Genomic DNA, 20,093 nt, shown 5'->3' with positions numbered 1-20,093 from the left:
TCTGTGCCTCCTTTCTTAGAACAAAAATACATAAAGAGAACATTGAGAAAAGGACATTAACACATCATTTCCATGAGAACCTGAAAATCTTAACTGTGAAATCCCTTCTTAAACCCTCGAGCTAAAACTGCTTATTTAGCCCAAAAGGCTAATGAGACCAAATGTCCTTGGAAGTGCTGTCAACAGTCACTGGCCATTGGCAAGCAATTTTTATTGCTGTTGCTGTTTATTGTTTAGTTTTGTTCTTCTGAGTGAAGGCTTCCTGTTTCCCCAAGGTGCTGATTCTTCTGATCCTGAGAAAATACTCAACTGAGAACCTTGTGTTACCGGTTCCTTCAGTTGTATTTGCTGAGTACTAACTAGCACCTCTCCTAATGTAGCTTAACCTCAGAAGTGGTGTAGCTTAAGGGAGGAAACTGAGTTTACAATGTCCTCTTTACTCTTCATTTTAATAAGCTTTACTTGAATCCTGAAGGTTAAATTCTCCAAAGTCGATTTTTCCAAGTAGACTTTGTAATGATTCTGCATGCCTACTAGCAACTTCTTCACTTTCCCTGTCATTTAAGGGTATACCATATTGAACCTCTAAGCAGCAAGACTGAAAATGGACATTGATAGGGATTTCAAATGAGTTTAAATCAATAAAGTCAAACTGCCCAGGTTGATTGTATTCTGTAAATGAAGTTACCATAATGGTGATGGATTTACAATGTGATTGTGAGTGAAACCTGTTTTCAGGGCACACCATGCTACAGCCTTATCTTCTTCATGCTCAATATCAGCTACTAAAGAACAGCTTCACTTCATACTAGTCATTATCCCAGAGTATCCCCCCCATCCGATTCGCATCTTCAGGAGACAGTGCTAAATGCCATCCACGTATATCATTGTGGTTTATCAGAAGCAGTTCTTTATTAAACTTAGTTTTTTTCAGGAGTAAATTCTCCTACTCACCTGGTTTTTGTGTTCTCTGAGAAAAGGTCTGGTATTATCAGCCAAGTAATTTTCTATGTTTTCATTCCATGCAGAAACTTTTCGTTATCCGAGTTGTTCTCACTTGCTTCTATTGACCTTCTTCTGAGCATGTTGGGGGCTTATTATTTTAAAAGAAAGCAGAATTATGTTGGCCAGAAGACTGTTGATGAAATGTGATTAGTGCTCCTGTCTGTTGCATAAATAGAGCCACAATCCTAAATGACCAGTCAGAAGGCTGAGCTTTTAACTTAAATGTTCCAGGCTTGTCTGAATAAAACACTGTTAATGCTTTACAAAATGCTTTTTGTCAAAGACTTATTTTTCGTTTGCCAGCATGTTTATCGGTGTCAGCTTTTCTTAACCTTTTCCCCCAAATTTAGTCAATCATTGAAACTGATACTTAAGTAAATGTGCAATGATAAAGTTGGTGTCAGTTCTTGTTAGATTAAAGGAATTTACTTCAAACATGCACTAAAAATCTTGGGATATAGCAAAGAATAATAACTTTACTGGAAGTACATTTATTTGTATTGGAACATATTAATTTGCCCAAACAAATATGTATTTCAAAGCAGCCCTTTGTTAACAGTTTCAGTTTTGACTTTGGTTTCCTTGATATTCAGGCCTTCAGAATTTAGCTGGGTTTTATTTGAAACTTAGCTGTATGTATTATTTTTATTCTGTGGATTTATACTTCTTTGTTCTAAACTATACTTTTCCCAACTGCACTCTCAGCGTCTCCTACCGTACTGCCTTAAGGAAAAAGCTTCATTCTTCCTCTTCTGTGCCAAATTTCTTAAAATTTCTGGCTCCTGTAGATGAAAATAATACCTCTGACTTTAGGAACACAACAAGGTAGGGTTCTCTCTTAAAGTCCGGAGGTAAAACTCTTATTTTCAAAGGTTTCTTTGTCTGAAATATTTCAAATGCTTCTTGCACTGGCGAACCCTGATTTGTGCAACAGTTCACTTGCATGTATTCTGCATGTGATTGCTGTCAAAAGGATGGAGCTATCCCAGACACCTCCCCTGTTAAGATCGCAGAACTTACCCATTTTGATGTTGTAATGGTCATGCAACTTCCATTTATGTACTTCTGTGATTATCTCTGTCACAGGACTGTTATTGGCGGTTCTCAGTTAAGAGAATATGCATGGTTCATCCTAAGCAATGTCAGTGTCCTCAAATTGTAAGGAGAGGATGGTCTGTAAAATGCTCCTCCCAGTTGCTCCCAGAGCTGTTTGAAGTTCCCGTATCCCTTTCAGCTTCAACAGACTCGTGCAACTATTTAGCCAATGGCTGGAATAAAGCAATTAATAATTTAAAGATGTAACGGGTGAAAGTTATTAGTGGGATTTTTAATAGGAAAACAGCATTGCTGTTCACTATTTCATTTAATAGTCTGAATAAAAATCTCTGTATTTAGTTTGTGGATTACATTAAAGGAGTAGCATCCCAGGTTCCTGAACATTGTTCCAAGTTTGTTGCTTATTTCAGATGGTGACTTGTGAACACAAAGGTTAAAAGTTTTCCTCCAAGTCTGTGTTGTGAAGGAATATGTTACATACCCAGTTCACAGAAGGTTGGATGTTTAGTTCAGAGAAGGTTGGAAGCTCCTTGATTTGTGCTGATAAAAGGCATCAGCAGTTCTTTGTGTCTCCTATGAATAATTGCTAGATTTTGTGGATGACATTTAAATAGTAGAATGGTAAAGATACATTATGGATGTGTCCTTAGTGCGTTGTGTTTCATACACTGCTGCAAAGAAAGCTGAAGATTAATTAAAACTGGAGAAAGCAGATTGCACAGAGCTGCCAGACCCTTTTGGTGAACCTAAGTGATGTTTGCAGCCTTGTATAAGCCTGCTGCCACAAAGCAAGCTTCACCTGCCTAACCCTAAGAGCTTGACCCAGCATGTGCACAGCACACTGCACCCCTTAGTTGATGGTTTGTGCTATTGTAGTCACTAAAGACTCTGTCACTGTTACTAGCCTATTCAGGTAACCTGCTCACAAGGCATTCTGTGTTCTGCAATTTTAGCGACTACGAATCCAAACACAGCCAGCAGGCCATTGGTCCGGACAGCCCTGTGAGGACTCGACGGCATTCATGGAGGCAACAGATATTCCTCCGAGTGGCAACCCCTCAGAAAGCATGTGATTCTCCCAGCCGATACGATGGTAAAGTCTGTGTTTATTTGCTCCCCTGAACGTTGTTACTGGATGTAGTCTGTGAAGTGTGGCTCGTTTTGTCTACTGAGTGGGCATATTTGCTCAGTGGTCTGTTTGTACTACTTTTTGGTCATGCCAAGCTCATCAGCTGTTGAGTTTTTATTTCTCAGCTTTGTATTTCACATAATTCAAATTGGGTCAAATTAACTAACCAGAGAAGAAAAATCTTTTTGTATGTACTATTTTAATGAGTTCTGAGAAAAAAATGTATATCCAAGTATTGCTCTGAAGAAAAGGTGATGCTTCTGTTTCATCTTTCCATGCTGGAGTATAGAATGTAGAACTACAGACTAGAAAAATCCAGGCCTAGCAGAAGGAATTAAATTTCTCTTATGGCCTCAGTTGAGCTCTGTAGAGTGTTACTTATACCAGACTAAATTTGACCTCATGTATGCTGCCCCAGTCTGTGACGTTTGCCACTTGAGCCATAGTTATCCACTCATAGTTATTTCCTGAAATTCTGTAGACTAGAAAAAAAAAAAAAATCACTGCACGTGAGCATGCAGGTGCGTCATTTTATGCATCTCACTTTATCTGAGCCTGCTAGTGCAGCACATGCTGAGGCCAAGAATGCCTCAGAGAAGCTTGTGTCTGTAGATAATGTCTCTGGCTCCCTAAATTTCACAACTAGAGCTCTGCAAACTCTGCCTTCTGACTGATCTCTAAGGCCATTGTATAAGAAAGAAGAGAAAGTGTAAGGAAACAGGAGGGAACAGTACATGGTAGTAAATGTAGTAAAAAGTAACCATCTTAGTGTCACTGAGACATTTTTCTTGTGTCTTAAAGAAAGACCTTGATTAACTGGATGCAGCATGTAACAAAATGTTTCTTCATTCATGCATTGCTTGCAACGTAGTTTGACTGACGATGGGGTAAGCTGTATATGGGCATTGATGCCTCTCAAATTTAGCGTACTTCAAAACAAAGTGATCTCAGGAGCATGCTGTGTAAACATATGTGTGAAGTGCTCTCCTGTACTTCAAGGCATATGAAGGAGCTGTTCAACCTCAGCTGTTCTGTGAAGCTACTGGTTTTGCAAGTTTGATGCATCTTTTTGTTACTGGAAATAGTCTTACTTGTTTTTGAAAGCCACAAAACCTTCCCATATTAAATAGGAAAAAAAAAAAAACCCTAAATTGCCTATCCAAGCATTTCCTCTGAGACATAATAGCTGCGAGATACAATCTTAACAACCTACAGCTGGGTAAGCAGAACAGTTGGAGAAACAAGTGTGGCCAAAATGGAAAACAGGAAGTGCTATTAATAGGAGGAGCAATTTAAAGTATCTGGCTTTTTTCTTCACTCTTGTTTTCTTTTTCTGTTTTTGTTCCAAGGCACATATTCAATTTATGGAGAAAACCCAGAGTTAGGGTGGGGGTTTATTTATTATTTATAACAAGTATTGGATTTTTTTCCATTTGGATTTTCATGCATCTCCTGGAACATTTCTGGCACTAAAGGATACTCACTTGTGATCCAGTCTCTGTAGTCTTTAAGAGAGCTGTGTACGGATAATCTTACATTGGACTCACCACCACAGTTAACTTAGTAACCTGTGTAGTTCCAGAGTAGATGTAACTAGCTATCATTCATTCATTCATCTTTCTTTCATATTCTATCAAGAAGAAGTAGTACATGCTGTGGGGTTTATTGATTTGGTAGGTTACCTGTACTTCCCTTTTTTTTTTTAAAGTATTTTTCACTCTGTTTAGACTGATTTCCTTTGGAAACAGGATTTATGCAAACAGTGATGTATCACCAAAAGATCAGTTTTAGCCAGATGGGACAGAGGGCAAACAGGGTTTTAAAGAAGATAACATGTTTTGTTGTGTTCTGCAAAGGTAAGCATGAAGAGAGGGAAACAAGGGAACATTAATGAGTTACCCTTTATAGACTGTGACTCCACTGACCAATTTCTCCATTCAACTGCAATAGCCCACACACCACTCCAGGGTACTCTGCAGGACACCGGTCAGAAAAAAGGCTAGGGACTTTTTAAAGCTTAGTAAGTCAGATAACCAAGAGACACAGATCTCTGTGAGTCAGAGATGATAAAGTTTTTCAAGCTTAACATAGGCTGATTTACCAAACTGTGTATTAAGCATAAAATCCACCAGTATGCCTGGACTGTGCATTGCTTTGACCACATGCGGGCAGGCACTGTCAGCAAAATGAAACTTCTCTGTGGCCGTAACTGCTTTGGGTTGTAATCAGTAAATATTCATATGTAAGATGTCACAAGAAATAGAAACAACTTTAAGATTTATACACACAGAAAGATCTAGATCCTGACATTTGTGATTCCATTTGTATAGGCAAGTAGTGAGCTGAATCTCAAGATGCATTGTGTTCATTGCCACTATCTGTGTGGTTAACACAGCAGAATATGAAGATGTATTTACTAGAAGTTCAAAAACAAAACAAAACAAAACAAAAACCACCAGAAAATCGGTACATAGCTTTTGCAGAAATTTGAAGCTTAATCTTATGAGGTTTTGAACTTGAGAGATGTCTAGTGTCCTGAGTTCCCACATGAACCTGACAGCACTTTGAGTCCCACTGTCTAGCACTTTGGATCCTTTGCTTCTTTAGGAGGCGTTCGTAAGTGGTTTGAGCTAAAACTTCATTTCCTGTAGCTTGGCTGGAGAGGAATGATTGCTAGCTGTGTTTTGGTGGTTGTGTCATGTATTACCAGGCAGACAGCACACCGTTTTGCAGACATCATTATTTAAAAGAAGGGGGTCATTATACATAAAGGAGGATGTTCTCTTACTAGTTCAGGGGTCGAATGAAAACCAGTCCTAAATCAGTAGTTAAAAAAAAAAAAATATTGCCAATAGATACACTAGAAAGTCATTTTTTCTTGCCAGTTGAGATTCCTGCCTTGCCCAACAGCTGGACTCAATCCAGCCACGCTCAGGCAAGCTGAGCACTCTGAGACAACAGACAGCCTCAGGTACAGGAAACCATTACTTTTGGTTGGTATGGGAGCAAAGTCCCGTGTGCAGGCCCTCCTCCATCCACCTCCTGTTGGATGGTGCTGCCACTTTCCGCTTTCCCTGCTGTTTTCGCTTGGTTCTGTACATAACTTTATGATGAAGCACATCAGAGAAGCATTATGCAATTTGCTACCTGGCAGGGCAGCTAGGTGATCTCTGGTAAGCCTGAAGATGAGGCTTATCTCCAGTTTGGAGATCTAGAAAGGATGTTCTGCATAGGTGACATGATCTGTAGAGATTTTTGTTGCTTCCCAGCTGGTAGCTAGAGATTTGCAGGGTTGAATTATGCTGGTTCTATTGTAGCAAGCTACAGATCAAATGTCCAAGCTCGTCTCCTGCTGTTTGCCACTTCCCATGGAATGGTCAATAAGGGGATGGAAATCTCCCTTATGATGAAAAGCTGAGGGAGCTGGGTCTCTTTGGCTGGGAGAAGAGGAGACTGAGGGGTGACCTCACTGTTTGTAAATACGTAAAGGGCAAGTGCAGGAGGATGGAGCCGGGCTCTTCTCGGTGATGTCCAATGATAGGACAAGGGACAGCGGGTGCAAGTTGGAGCATAGGAGGTTCCACATTAACATAAGGAAAAACTTTTTCACTGTGAGGGTGACAGAGCACTGGAACAGGCTGCCCAGAGAGGTTGCGGAGTCTCCTTCTCTGGAGACATTCAAAACCTGCCTGGATGGGTTCCTGTGTGATCTACTCTAGGTGGTTCTTGCTCTGGCAGGGAGGTTGGACTAGATGATCTTTTGAGGTCCCTTCCAAGCCCTAACACTCTGTGATTCTGTGTTATGCTGCTGCAAGTGGTGTGGAGCACTGGTGGGGCAGCGTTTCTCTCAGTGCCACCTTGAGACACACTCAGTCTGATATTTTTTTTATTTATTTGTGGGGGATGGAAGTGACTGTTGTATCCTGCAAAGTGGAGAGATGGAAAAAGAGGAGCACAGATCACTTACAAAATGGATCACACTTTCATCTGTTACAATACTGTATTTCTTTTGAAAGGTCTTCATTAATCTCCTTTGTTAAAGCTTTTTTTGTCCTGTTTTTTATATATAAAGTGCACAAAATTCACTGTGGCTCTCCCACTCACTGTCTTAAACATTCTAAGTAATAAAAATGTTTCTTCAGTTCTTTGATTTTTGCCTTTCTACCTGCCCACCCTAGTTGCAGACAGATCTTCATACTTTGTAGAGTCTCTCTAACAAGAGCCACATTCTATGGGTATGCAAATGGCTTAGGACTTCCTAGTTCTCTGTCTTCGCTGGTAAAAAGTTGAAGGGAACAACTTGATCATTTTAAACCCGCTGAGTATGGTCTCACTCAAAAAAAAATTGACTAGTTCTCAGTTGGATCAGTTTTCTAGTTCCACTCATGGTATTACAAAAGCACTTGAGCAGGCACAGGGAGGCAGGCAGGGTCATGTGTCTGGAAGCTGAGGATGGATGCTCTTATCGTGCTCAGGAGCAGGACACACTTAGATTAATGCAGAGTGGTCATGAAACTTCACCTTGCACTGCAGTGCAGCAGGATATTTGCATACTTTTATTCAGCATCTACACGTCTCTGTGCAGGGGACTATTTTCACTACAATTTTCACATATTGACTGTTCAGAATTGGTCATAGTGGGAGAACTGTTTGGCAGATTGGCAGAAACTCCCAGCAGAGGAAAGTCAAGTGCTAGATTTAAAGGGGGTGTGAATAGTTTTCTGAAGTAAATGGTGGGAAAGTGATGGTGCTTGTTGTGAGCTTTCTTGCTACAGGAAGTATGTTGGCACTAGACAGCAAGATTTTTATAACAGCTGTGCCAGTTTTAGGTTGGAGAATGGGTGATTTGTTTGAAGATGGGCAGTGGGCTGGAGTTATGTGTTGAACAGTGACAGAAATAACAATTTGGAGGAATGCGATTCTTGGTATTCCTTAGCAGTACTCAGAAAATAGATTCAGATGAAAAAAAGGAACTTTAGCCAGAACAACATAGTATTTTACAACTTGACTTGCAGAAAAAAAATGATCTTTTAGAAAGTACAACTATATCTGTACAGGAAGAAAAAAATTGATTTGTTCATTGAAATTAATTGGGTTTCAGTCTCTGGCAGACAGAGGTGGCAAACTGTTAAATCCTAAGTGCTAAAGAAGAGTTTGGGTTTGAAGAACTTTATTCTTAAAACCATTTGTAGTTAGCACCTACCTATCTGTTTGTATGTGCTTTGTGGTGAGGGTTATATCTCTTCCATTGTTTAAGCAAAAATATTTTTTAAATCACTTTGTAGTTGTGTTACAAATACTGTAAACTGTTTCTTTAACATTTGGTACTTAGAATGTTTATGTGGTGTAAGTTATTTGTAATGTGTCCTCCAATACTGTTTTAATGGTTCTTTCTAGCATCAAAATTATTCTTAATTAACTAATGACTAGTTTTGCAAATGCTGTAATAAAGCCAGTTGGTTAGAATTACTTAGTTCTGTCCCTCTCAAAGCAAATATATGCTCATAGTCTTGATTTGCAGCATAGGAGCTTGGCTATAAGCAGTAAGTACCACATATAATGTCTGACAGCTTCTGTGCCCTTTGAAATATTACAGCATTTGTATCTCAGGGCTTGATAATATTAGTAAATGGGGTGAATTTGGAGGTAGTGATTACTTTTTAAGAAGCTCTTGGCTTTAAAAGAAAAATCAAACTCTAAAGCATATATCGGAGCTGATTTTAATCAGCTGTATTGAAATACCCCATTTTTCAAGGATTCCTCGTTCAACCGTTGCCTTAAGTTGTAAATCAGACAAGAAGAACTTGTTGCTTCTTGTGCTTCCGTGTCTGAAGCTTCTTGGTAACAGAAGGCTCCTGGTCACATTACCACATTTGGTTATGAAGTCAAATATTCCAGACATCTGTGTAAAATAATAGAATATTGTATCCTTGGTTATAGAAGTTTGGAGTTCCTCTTTAATTTTGTATGCTGTATGGAACTGTAGTGTTTCATGACCTGAATGGGACATCGGAAGAGAACTAACTAAGGATGTTGTGAAAGTCCTTTCTTTTGGGCAATTTAATCTTACATGACTGTGGAGATTCTCATCTTTGTTTGCCAAGCTGAATTTTGTGATGTTTCAAATGCAACAAAGAAAAATAGTGTTACAGAAAATAAGATGCTTAATGGAATTTTTCTGGCCACATTCTCACCATGTCTTGCCTGACTTCTCAGCCCTGGAGAGCAGATGTGACTGGTGAACACTGCATTTAGAGAGCCATGTGTAAACAATTACATAGTGAGGATGGCGGTAATGGGTTGTATTTGAGCCTCCTCCCTATTAGCTTCCTATAGAAATGAAACAAGCCCTTCTTTTCTACGTGAGTTGTTGCAGTTTCTAGTCAAAGATGAATCTTATTATCTTGCTTTTAGTATTTGATGTTTGTTAGACTAAGTGCTTCTGAAAGAATGTTTTTTAAATTAATGCTTTTAGGTGGGTTTGTCATTTCTGTTGTTTTTTACTTCGGGTGTGTGCTTTCTCTTAGTGGGTTTCCTTTTTTTTCTTGTGTTTGGAAAGCCTTGTTTAACACTGAGATTGGTTGAATTAAAGACTATTCATCAATTAATTTTTTTTCTAGTTAATTACAAATGAAATTTCCTAAAAAATAAGGTTTAAGGCAACATTTTAATAACTCGCTGTTCAAATACTTTAATGTCCTCCCACAGTCCCAGCAAATGCTCTGTATTAATTGTAGCTTCTTCTGGAGCTAATGAGTTTTCCTGTTTATATCACCTCCAGTCAAGTATTGTCTCTTTTAATTTCTACTGCAGTCATTCACCAGCTTTTCATTTACAAACTTTCTTTAGTGTGGTCCCTGGTAGCAATATACCATGATACTTTCTTCATAATCTTTTGTACTTTGTTTTCTTGGTCATCTTTGCACATGAGTTTTGTGTAATGCCTTTGTTAATCCTTTTGGAGTGTAGGGAAACTGTGCATTTTAGGATTGAAGCACTGCCACACGAAGCCAAGGAGTTGGGTACAAATGAATGGATCTGCTGTACAAATTCCATCTCAGTTCATTGTTACTATTGGCCCTCTCTTTTCTTGGGTGGTGTAAGCAGTGGGAGCATCAGAGCAGTACTCCCGAGGTACGTATGAATGCACTAGTACATTATGCAACATTTCCATCTGCTTCACGAGCAGTTTCATCTGCAGTTCTTTACCTTGCACAGGTTCTCACAAGCACAGGAAAACTGGTGGCTTTCCCAGTGAAGTACACTCTTTATTGAGGAATACTTAGTTTGGACTCACAGACTTACAGAAGTCAACTTGCCCAATCCTGAACCTGAAAGAGTAGAAGTATGGTAGGCTTGTAGAAGTAACAGGTACAGATGTATATGGAAACTACAGGAAGGGAGCAGCATATTTGAAAGGAGTACAGGTCAAACGCAGAATCGGAGTCAACAAAAGCTGACAAAGTTGGCAGATGAACAAGGAAGCAGTCTTTCAGTGTGTGCTGAAGCGTTCAGATCCTGCTTAAGTGCACTTAACTAATCGTAGAAAAGTTTTGAAGGCTGCGCGTTATTTGGATTTTAACACATGGCAGTTTGATTTGGTGGAACGTGAGGTCCCAGTTATGTTCAGCTGAACTGCTCTACTATTTATCTTTGTTTTCTCTGCTGTCCTCCAGATCATTTGTGCATAATAAAGAAATACTCAGTGTATTGTTACACTTTTTCTACTTCTGTCTGTTCTTGATGTGGAAGCTGGATGGCATGTCTGTTGATCACCCTGTTGTACATTCATGGACATGGGTTAGTGCTGACTTACCAAATGTCTGGGTTTTCACTTTGCCTTGAGGGATTAACTGAACATTCCACCTCCCCGCCTCCTTTACCAGTCAAACAGCTGATGCAACTCTGCAAACTTTAGACAGGCCACCTGAGCAGCTAAACAGGTTCATTTTGGTTTCTGTACATCCTGCTACATGCCAGCATGGAGGTGGGAGGGAAGGCAGGTTGTGAATGTTACACTTTATCAGAGTAGACTTTAGACTTGCTGTTAAATATCCACAAGTGGTAAGAAGAAAGAAAGAAAAGAGAAAAGGAGCTGCCATTTGGAAGACAAAATCAAGCCTAGGACTCTTCCACAGAAGAGTTAGAGGTAGGGTTGATAATCATAATTGTTCAGCCTATAGAATTTTGTAACCTTTGTGTTTTCTGTTATAGCCTTAACCATTGTCAGTTACATTTCTTTTAGTGAATACTGATCTTATCAGTCAGTAATAGACCAGTTTTCAGCCTATATTGAGACAGGCCATGGACTTGAGTAATCAACGCTTTGCAGCGGTTCAAGTGTTGCAACAGTAACTTTGATCACTGGAGGATGCGAAGTGAGTAACATCTCCAACAAATTAGGAGGTGGTATTTTGTTAAGTTGGTACTTGAAGACCAATCCACAAAATTTGCACTGAGAAAGTAGAATGTGTATGTTAAATACAGATAAATTTTAGGTCTTGGGTATGTTTGTTTTTGCTGTAGGAATGCAGTGTGTTTAATCCATTTCCTTGCATGTGTTTTGGCAGCCTGTTTTTTTGCAAGTGGGTTACTGTAAACTGTCTCTGTAGATAGTCTGATATTTTCTCACGCATACATGTATATATACATGCATAAAACCAGAATACATATCTGGCTCTAAAGGCGATATATAAACCACTGAGAGTATGTGTAGGGTGAGAAGATACTTGGTTCCCCCAAGATGTACATGCATTCTATACTGAATGCTATAAGAATGTAATAAGAAGTGAACAGACTACAGATAGTGTACAGTGTATAAGGCTGTACCTATCTGGATCACTTTTACTTTTTGCATTAATATTTGGTGACCACTTCTGTTAATTCCTTTTTCTTGTGGCAATGTTACTTTGTGCATGTAATGCAGCCTTAGAGAAAATGAAAAACTTTCATTCAAAATGGCATTTTTATTTTTAAAAGTTTTTTATTTTATTCAAGCAAATTAAGGCAGTTCTACCAGCATTATCCTTAATAGCATTTCCCTTATAATGTTCTGTAATATGCAAAATAAGAAGAATCAGCATGAAAGCTACTATATGTCCAGAACATTGTTGACAGTATAGGTAATGCATCAAAACCAACAATGAAATCAAAATAATTTTCCTTTATTTGTCAACACAAGTTGAGGATTATTGAGTGTGTGTTCCTTCTCTAACTGATGACATTTACCTCTTCTATAACTGCAGATCTTTGCCAGGGAAGTCTTTCCATTTACTGTAAAGAAAAAAAAGAAATGGATATTTCCCAGTTTATTTTAAGGGATATAATACAATTTCTTCATTGTATTGATATTTTTCATAACCAGCTGTATTTTTGAATGCTTCTGTCAGTGTTTTCTACTTCTTTTTGCAACAAATGGTGATTGCCATTAAAGTGTCAAATATTTGTCCTTTGCCTAATTCACATTCCTGTGAAATTCATTGTTTTCTGAAATGCTGTAGATACCCAAAGTTTGGGTATCCACACTTACATCCAGAGTAAAGATTTAATTTGTGCTGCTAACACAAACATTGAATTTCTTTTTATATGTATATTTCAGCCTTTGAATTTAACTGTGGTAACAAACAAATACGTGTTGTATAAGGAAACAGGTGATTTTAGACCCACGCTATTTGTCTCTGACTCTTTCAGAAAGAAAGATTGACAGTGGCAAAACTCAGAAAAGCAGAAGCCAACAGCTGTGAACGTTTCCATTCTTATATAGTCATCTGAGCTTAGTTGTGTCAGTGCCTTTCAACAAACAAGAAAAGAATAGCTGCATATGAACCGTGTGAGTCAGTATATATGGTAGCTTTCTGAGTGGATTCTGAAAGGGTGAAAACTTTCCTATTTTGTTGTTTGTAGAGCTGAGATAATTTGTGTGTATGTGTGTTCAATTCAAAATCTTTATCACTGTGCTAGGCAATGATAAAGAAATGGACCACTGAGCTACCACACAGAATAATTGTTTCAGGAGCATCCCTTCTCTAGGAGCTGTTTGAAATAGCGTGCACAGGTGTAGTTTTCCTTGGCTGGAGAGTCTGGGGAATGGTTTTTGTTGTGCTGATTTTAAAGCATTTTCTTGCATGCATAACTGGTTAGCTTATCCTTGGGAAGGCATCTTACAGCCATTCTGTTTGGCTGAAGAAGTGCTGTTGCAATGGCTTTCTATTTGGGCTTGGGTAGGAGGAGATGGGTGGGTTTACCCATTAGTTTTAAAAGTGGTGAATTGAGTAATTTTGTCCTAGATACAGGTTACATCAAAGACTATTGAGCCTTCAGAGAAGCTGTATAACACAAAATTAAGTGATACTGCAGAAGGCATTAAGAAAACAAAGTATAAGAACTTATGTTGAGAACTTGATTAAAACCAATGTTGTTTACGCTTTCTCTAAAAAGAAACAATTTTTCAATTTGGCTGAGATTCGTTTAATGTTCACTTTATTTTGTAGCGTTTTCAGTCTTAGAATTACCTTGCATGCTTGACAAAAAGACGCATGTTGTGGTAGACCATCTGAAGCCAAAGAAAAAGTGCAGAAGGTTATGACATGGTTAAAAACTAGAAGTGAGAGCGAACATGTCTTAGGCGCCTGTCTCCCTTTCTGCATGTTTACTTAAAGAACTTAAATCATCCCATTGTATGGCCTTAGGTGGTGTGTTTGTGTAGCTATAAGGGTGTGTGTTTTCTTTGTTAAACACAGTTTAGAGATAATTCTTTAAATTATGTGGGTGCTATGTTTAATTTGATCTGCTATTTGACTCATGCCAGGTTGCAGCTGTAGGTTGTATTTTTGCAATTTCTCAAACTTCCTTTTTCCTTTTTCGTTCTGTCCTTGTAAAGCTGTATTTAGCAAGCCATGGTGTTGGTATATGGCACAGTGTTTTTATCAGGTTATAGAAAAAAATATTCCAGGGTTTGTCTCATGATCCTTACTCAGAAGCAGCTTGAAAAATCTGCTTGAAACTGTCGTTTGGGAAACCATGCTTGGTATTTCTACCTCCTATATAAGTATGTCTCCATGTGCATGTGTGTATGTGTAGGTATGGATATATGGATATATATGCAATCTTTGAAAATGTGGCCCTTCATTCACCTATTCATGAATTCACCTACCATTCAAGTAGTTCACAACAGCTTCTCTCTTTTAAAGATTACACTGAACTGGGAGAACTTCCACCAAGATCCCCGTTGGAACCAGTGTGTGAAGATGGCCCCTTTGGGCCAGTGAAAGAAGAAAGAAAACGGTCGCCTCGTGAGCTTCGTGAGTTGTGGAAGAAAGCCATTATTCAACAGATACTGCTCCTCAGAATGGAGAAAGAAAACCAGAAGTTACAAGGTTGGTGAAGTTCTTGATTACACCCTACTGCAATACAAGTTCACTTTTTGGTTTGCTCTGTGGCCTTGGTAGTGGATTGGACCAAGCCTTAATGAAACATTTTAGGAACATACAGATTAAGTCAGTGCAGCAGTATCTGCCTCAGCTCTCATTAGTGTAGGTTACAATTTGCACTTATTTTTTTTTATCACTTCACCTGATTATTTGTTTACTTGATTTTAATTGGTACTCTTTCAGTTTTACCATGGCTGGGGTTTTTTAGTCTGGTGTCTAGAAGCCCTGACAAGGAATTCAGCACAATCACTATCATGAACTGAATTCTTTTCTACATTCGCATCCATAGGTCGTTGACTAAGTATTGGTCATTGCAATGTTCTGTTCAGCCAGCCTTGAAGTTCTTAAGGAGCTAGTTGTGAACTTCTGTGGGTGCCTGCCTGTGTGCACACACTGTGCAAGCAAGGTTTGTATGGAGTAGTAGTGACTTAGATCAGTTAGAAGGATGATGAGATGGAGCCTGAGAAACTGGAATTTGCAGTTGTTCTTAACAAAAATTTTCTATGGCTGAATGCATAGCTGCAACAAACCCCTTGTGGTGGCAATTTTTACATATAAAGTGCAGCTGATTAAGAATACACATTTTTATTGTAGCAGCTGCATACAGAATTACAAGTGATTGCCCTTGAAAGCTGCTCCTTTGAAGATACGATGAAATGTTTATCTGGCTGATTTTAGATGATCAGGAAGGGAGAGTAGGCACCTAGATCCTAAAGGGGTGAGGTGCCTGGCATGAAAATGGCAATTCTTCTTGCCTTTGTGTAAACTTGAGGAAGGTTTTTTTTCTTGGAAGAACAACTGTGTAGAGAAAGGGCCCAGCTGTGTGAAAAGGTCAGTATACCAAATATTAAATGCTTCTTTAAACTTGGGCTGAGACTCCTGGCTGGAAGGTGAAAACACCTCTCAGACCTTGGATATGGCCTCTGAGAACACTTAGCCCACCTGTAGGCTATTTGCTCCTAGACTTCAACCCTGATACCTGAAGAAGCCCACAGGTGACCAGCATGTTCCCAGCAACTGTACTTGCTAATCTAGTAAAATAAAATATGGATACCAAATATATGGATACCAAATGTGGATACCAAATATACAATGCCCTTGGGTAAGCGGCCAAGACCGTCTGGAGAAGGAGGTACCAAGAGCAATGATTTATGCAATCCCTTCAGCTGAGAGCAGTGCTGTCACAAATAAGCTTCTATCAAGTCGTCCTCCAGCTTGGAATTTTTATGGGACCTAGCATTTAGAAATAAATTTTCTGTTTTGTATATTTATACTCCTGATTATTTTTTTAAATTATCTCATATTCTGAATCTAAAGCCTGCAGTCAAGTTTTTAGCAACTGCAGGACATTAATATCCATAAAAATTTTAACAAGTTTAATGAGATGCTCCAATTTTCTCTGCCCAAAAGAAACAATTGCAAAACCATCACAGGTTCATCAAGATGAGCATGTCTGAAGCTAGTTAGTGAATGAATGAGGTAGGTGTGGGCATAACTGAACACCCAGGCTGTGCAGTATGCACCGTTGAGTAAGTTGTCCTAGGTAGCTGCTGCATGAAGAGCTTAGACGGTAAGACAGTACTTGAAAAGAATGGTGACTATGCTGCAGTGAGCACAGCTTTGTAATGTAATGCCACATGTTCCGATGCTTTTGTCTCTGGGAAGTAAAAATATTTTACATGCAGTAATAATTCTCAGAGTACTACTGTTTAATACTGAACAAAATATTACAATTACATGTACAGTGTGTTGCATCTTTACTGATAATGCTTAAGTATGATACTTGGAATTGGGTAGCATCGGTATCTGACTAAGCTTGTTGATAAAAGGCATATTCTCTCCTCAGTCCTTGCATGTCATTCCCACTGTAACATTTTTGCATGTGGCATAAGAAGACCAAATAAAGCAGAAAAGTCTGAACAGACTGAAAAGTTGACAAGCACCAGAAAGCACTTGTTTGCAAAAGATGGAACACTGAAAGATTTCTCTGAGTTTGTTTTTATATAAGCTGAAACTTAAATGCCCTTTTTAAGTTATCTTCATACAATGCTACATGTGTTTTAAGTTTTTTTAATATTCTCATATATAAATATGTTGTGTTTGACCTGAAGGAAGTATGAAGAAGTTGACAAAGAGTTTAGATACACAGAATCACTGTGTGGACACACAGCTATAATAAAACTGTCAGTGCTCGTATTTACATGGGTCTATGGTCAAACACTGAATATAATCTACAGGGGAAAATCAAAAGCCGCAAGAAACTAGGAATAAAAAACACCCAGAGGAGTAAAATTAAGCTACAGCTGTCTGTATCAGGATGGGTAAAGCATGTGTCAGTACATGTGCAGCCAAAGTCATGTTTTAAAATTAAATACCATACTTTGAAGCAAAAAGTGAAAAACTAAATTAGAAGATGTCAAAATGAAATACTACAAGGTCCAGATCTTGCAAACACTTAGGTAACATCATAAGTCACATGAATAACCTCACTGAATGAAATCATTCACATGTGAAAGCAGCTGCAGGATAAGGAGGTAAGGTGGACACTTCCTGACTACAAACAGTTCTTTTATTTTTTCCATTTTTAAAATCTAGAATTTTATTTTAGCCAGTGAGAGTACAGGACAAGCTAACCCTTTGCAACTCTCACAGTTTGATAATCTAAAAAATCTTAATTGCAGGTACAGATCTCAGAACAAGATGAGCTTGAGTGTTGGCTATTTTAGTGTCATTAAGGGCCATGTAAATTTCAGGTGAATTAACTGTTTAGTAAATGTGTATCAGCAGATTGAACATACAGACAATGGAGAGTTTAACAAGAGATAACATCCTTTTAACATGGATTGTCTTAAGACTGTAACATATAGGAGTGTGATTTTGTGAGTTCATACTGTGAAATCCTCAAATGTAGCAGTAGGCTTATGATGTATGGCACAATATCTTCAAAATGAGAGTGTCTTGTTAGCATTACAGTAATGCATCACTACAACAATGAAGTGCTGTAAATACATCATGGCAACTTAAAAATCGTGGTCAGCTATTTCATAAACATGGTTCCAAATCCTGTTGTTTGTAATTTGCTCGATGGGTGTTATTGAGGAGAAGTGTTTTTTAATTTTTGTTTAATACTTCAGAACATTTTCAGTCTTTTGAACCTGTGCTTTGCTCATTTTTACAAGTAGAGAGCTGCTGACCATATCCGAAGACTGTTGTCCTGGAGCTAAGTGTTTTGAGTCCTCAGCCACATTATAGCCGAATTAAAAAACTGAGACACCCTTTTTTTTTAAAATTCTCCATGACTTACCACAATCTGTGTTACTCCATAGTGCTCTCTGTGTAGCTTTGTCAAGGTTTCCTTATAGCATTTTCTTTCAGCATTTCATGCCTTTTAGGAATAGATGTCTGACATCCTTCTATCTCATCTGCACTGCACCTTTTTTCTCCATCTGTGCTGAAAGACCTCTTCTGTTTTTTCAGTCTCATGACCTGCACAAAGTCATCTGCTCTCCTGGAAGGTGCTTTATTATTTAGTTTACATTAATGCCATTACATTAAACCCTTTTTACTAGGTACATTCTAGTACTAAAAAGCCCCCACAGAAATGAAACTTAAAAGCTTTTCCAGGAATCCCTTAGAAATCTGCACTCCACTCCTAAACTTTGGAATTAATATTCAGCTACAGAATTAATTTAATTTTTGCTGTGGTTCTTTGATGATTTCCCAGCTGTTGATTAATTTTTTTAATCCCTTATAGATAACACATGAAAATAAGTGAATATTCTTATAATTGTAATCTGAGAAAATCACTAAGACTACAGTGCATCTCTGGTCCAGGAGCTCTGATGATCTAAAATGTCTAATTTAAGACTGAATCATGCATTGACCGTTGTTCTGATTTCTTCAGTGGAGACTTTAAGAGAGCCTCATGTATTGTAGTGTTCAGGGTTTGGAAATTTTCTATACGTGAACTTTCCTTTTTATGTAGTCTATAAAAATGGACATGTGAATGATCCCCTTTAAAGTGATTTTTTTTTTTTGTCATTACTGTTATGGAGCTTGCGTGCATAAGAAATAGATTGCTATATTGATTTTGTATTTTTGTTTGCTGTTAGTCTCCTGCACTAGTTCTTTTTAGGAGCTGAGAAATTGAAAAAATCCTGTTAGGAAAACCCAAATCAAACCACCCTGCAGTCAGAAAAATTTAAATATGTAATGTTTCAGAATTCATAGGGTTTCATTTTAGGTGGATTGCATGATGAGTTCTAAGTTAAATTAATCAGTTTTACAAATAGTAAACAGTATTAACTGGTGCATTCATGATATCACTTCCTAGCTTCAGAAAACAATTTGCAGAACAGACGTCTGAAACTTGACTATGAAGAAATCACACCATGCTTAAAAGATGTAACTTTGATTTGGGAAAAAATGTTGAATACACCTGGAAGGTCGAAGATGAAATTTGATGTGGAAAAAATACACTCTGCTGTTGGGCAAGGTAAGCACAGTTTGTTATTTTTAGTTGTTGAAATGCATGTAAATTGTATTAGAAAAGGAATAGGGTGACCTCTAAACCACTCCTTACAAACAGATTCTCACTAGAGCTGTTCCTCAGGTTGCTGACTAAACAAGTAACAATGTTTGGTATCTTCATGGTTATGTGTATGCAGGTAACAGTCCTTTTCATCAGTAGCTGGAGTTACAGTACTAGATATTCATTTTTGAATAACATTTGTCTTTACAGGAGAACAAATACAGGAGTGTATTACAATTATTGCAGTCTGATTTTGTAAATTAAAAGTTATAATTAAAGAAAAAAGCCTGGATAATGCCAAAGAAATTACTGTGTAAATATCTGAAGAAACTGTCTGCACTATTATCTGGAAATTCTCTGTTCCAGCCTGGATAGTATGTGTGTATAAAAACAGTATATATGGATATCTCTCTAGAAATGCCTTTTTTCCGAGTTCAACAATTCGTTGTACCTGCAAACACCACTTACAGTCTTCCTCACAACTGCAGGGCTGAGCAACCAGCTCCTCTCTCTGCTGCATCAGAGGTAATATAACCTAAGGATGTTTTTTAAATGATCAAGGAAATCGAGTTATTACCTAATGTTGTTTGCTCCATGGTTGGACCCAAAGACCTTGTGCTAAGTGCTGTGTGTAGCTGATGGTGAAGATGGCTATTCCAAGGAGCTTTTTTATAGTTCTATACAAAGCTTTCCGATGTGTAAAGGAAGCGTCAAAAATTCATCACTAGTAGAAGTTTAGTATTTTAAATATTGTACCTGCCTATATGCAATTATTCAAGCAAGTTAAACCAAATTGTCCATTTAAGGCAGATATGTGTAGATTTCTAACAATATCAAATGCCCCAAGCACAAATCTCTGCAGAGTAAGGAAAGCTCATTAATGACAGGTTTCCTTCCATTCATGTAGGTAAAGGGCCCTGTCCAGTCAATTTTTGAGCATGAG

The 20,093-nt window shown here is 38.2% G+C and overlaps 1 protein-coding gene across 3 annotated transcripts in view; it reads left to right on the top strand.

The window, feature by feature from the left end:
* Window positions 1-20,093, top strand: part of TBC1D1 (TBC1 domain family member 1) — a 105,628-nt gene that overhangs the window by 65,411 nt on the left and 20,124 nt on the right. For 2 of the 3 annotated variants that reach the window (XM_086464088.1, XM_086464089.1), the window contains exons 12-15: window positions 1,711-1,830; window positions 3,015-3,154; window positions 14,380-14,565; window positions 18,953-19,114. In XM_086464088.1, coding sequence (XP_086320214.1) covers window positions 1,711-1,830; window positions 3,015-3,154; window positions 14,380-14,565; window positions 18,953-19,114 — 608 coding nt within the window. The remainder of the gene's footprint in view (window positions 1-1,710; window positions 1,831-3,014; window positions 3,155-14,379; window positions 14,566-18,952; window positions 19,115-20,093) is intronic. The other variant, XM_086464090.1, reaches the window with a different exon arrangement.

Source organism: Leptosomus discolor, chromosome 4, assembly GCF_034619465.1.
Source record: "Leptosomus discolor isolate bLepDis1 chromosome 4, bLepDis1.hap2, whole genome shotgun sequence".
NCBI lineage: Eukaryota > Metazoa > Chordata > Aves > Leptosomiformes > Leptosomidae > Leptosomus > Leptosomus discolor.
The sequence above is the reverse complement of the archived record's forward strand: the minus strand, read 5'-3'. Positions and strand labels throughout refer to the sequence as shown.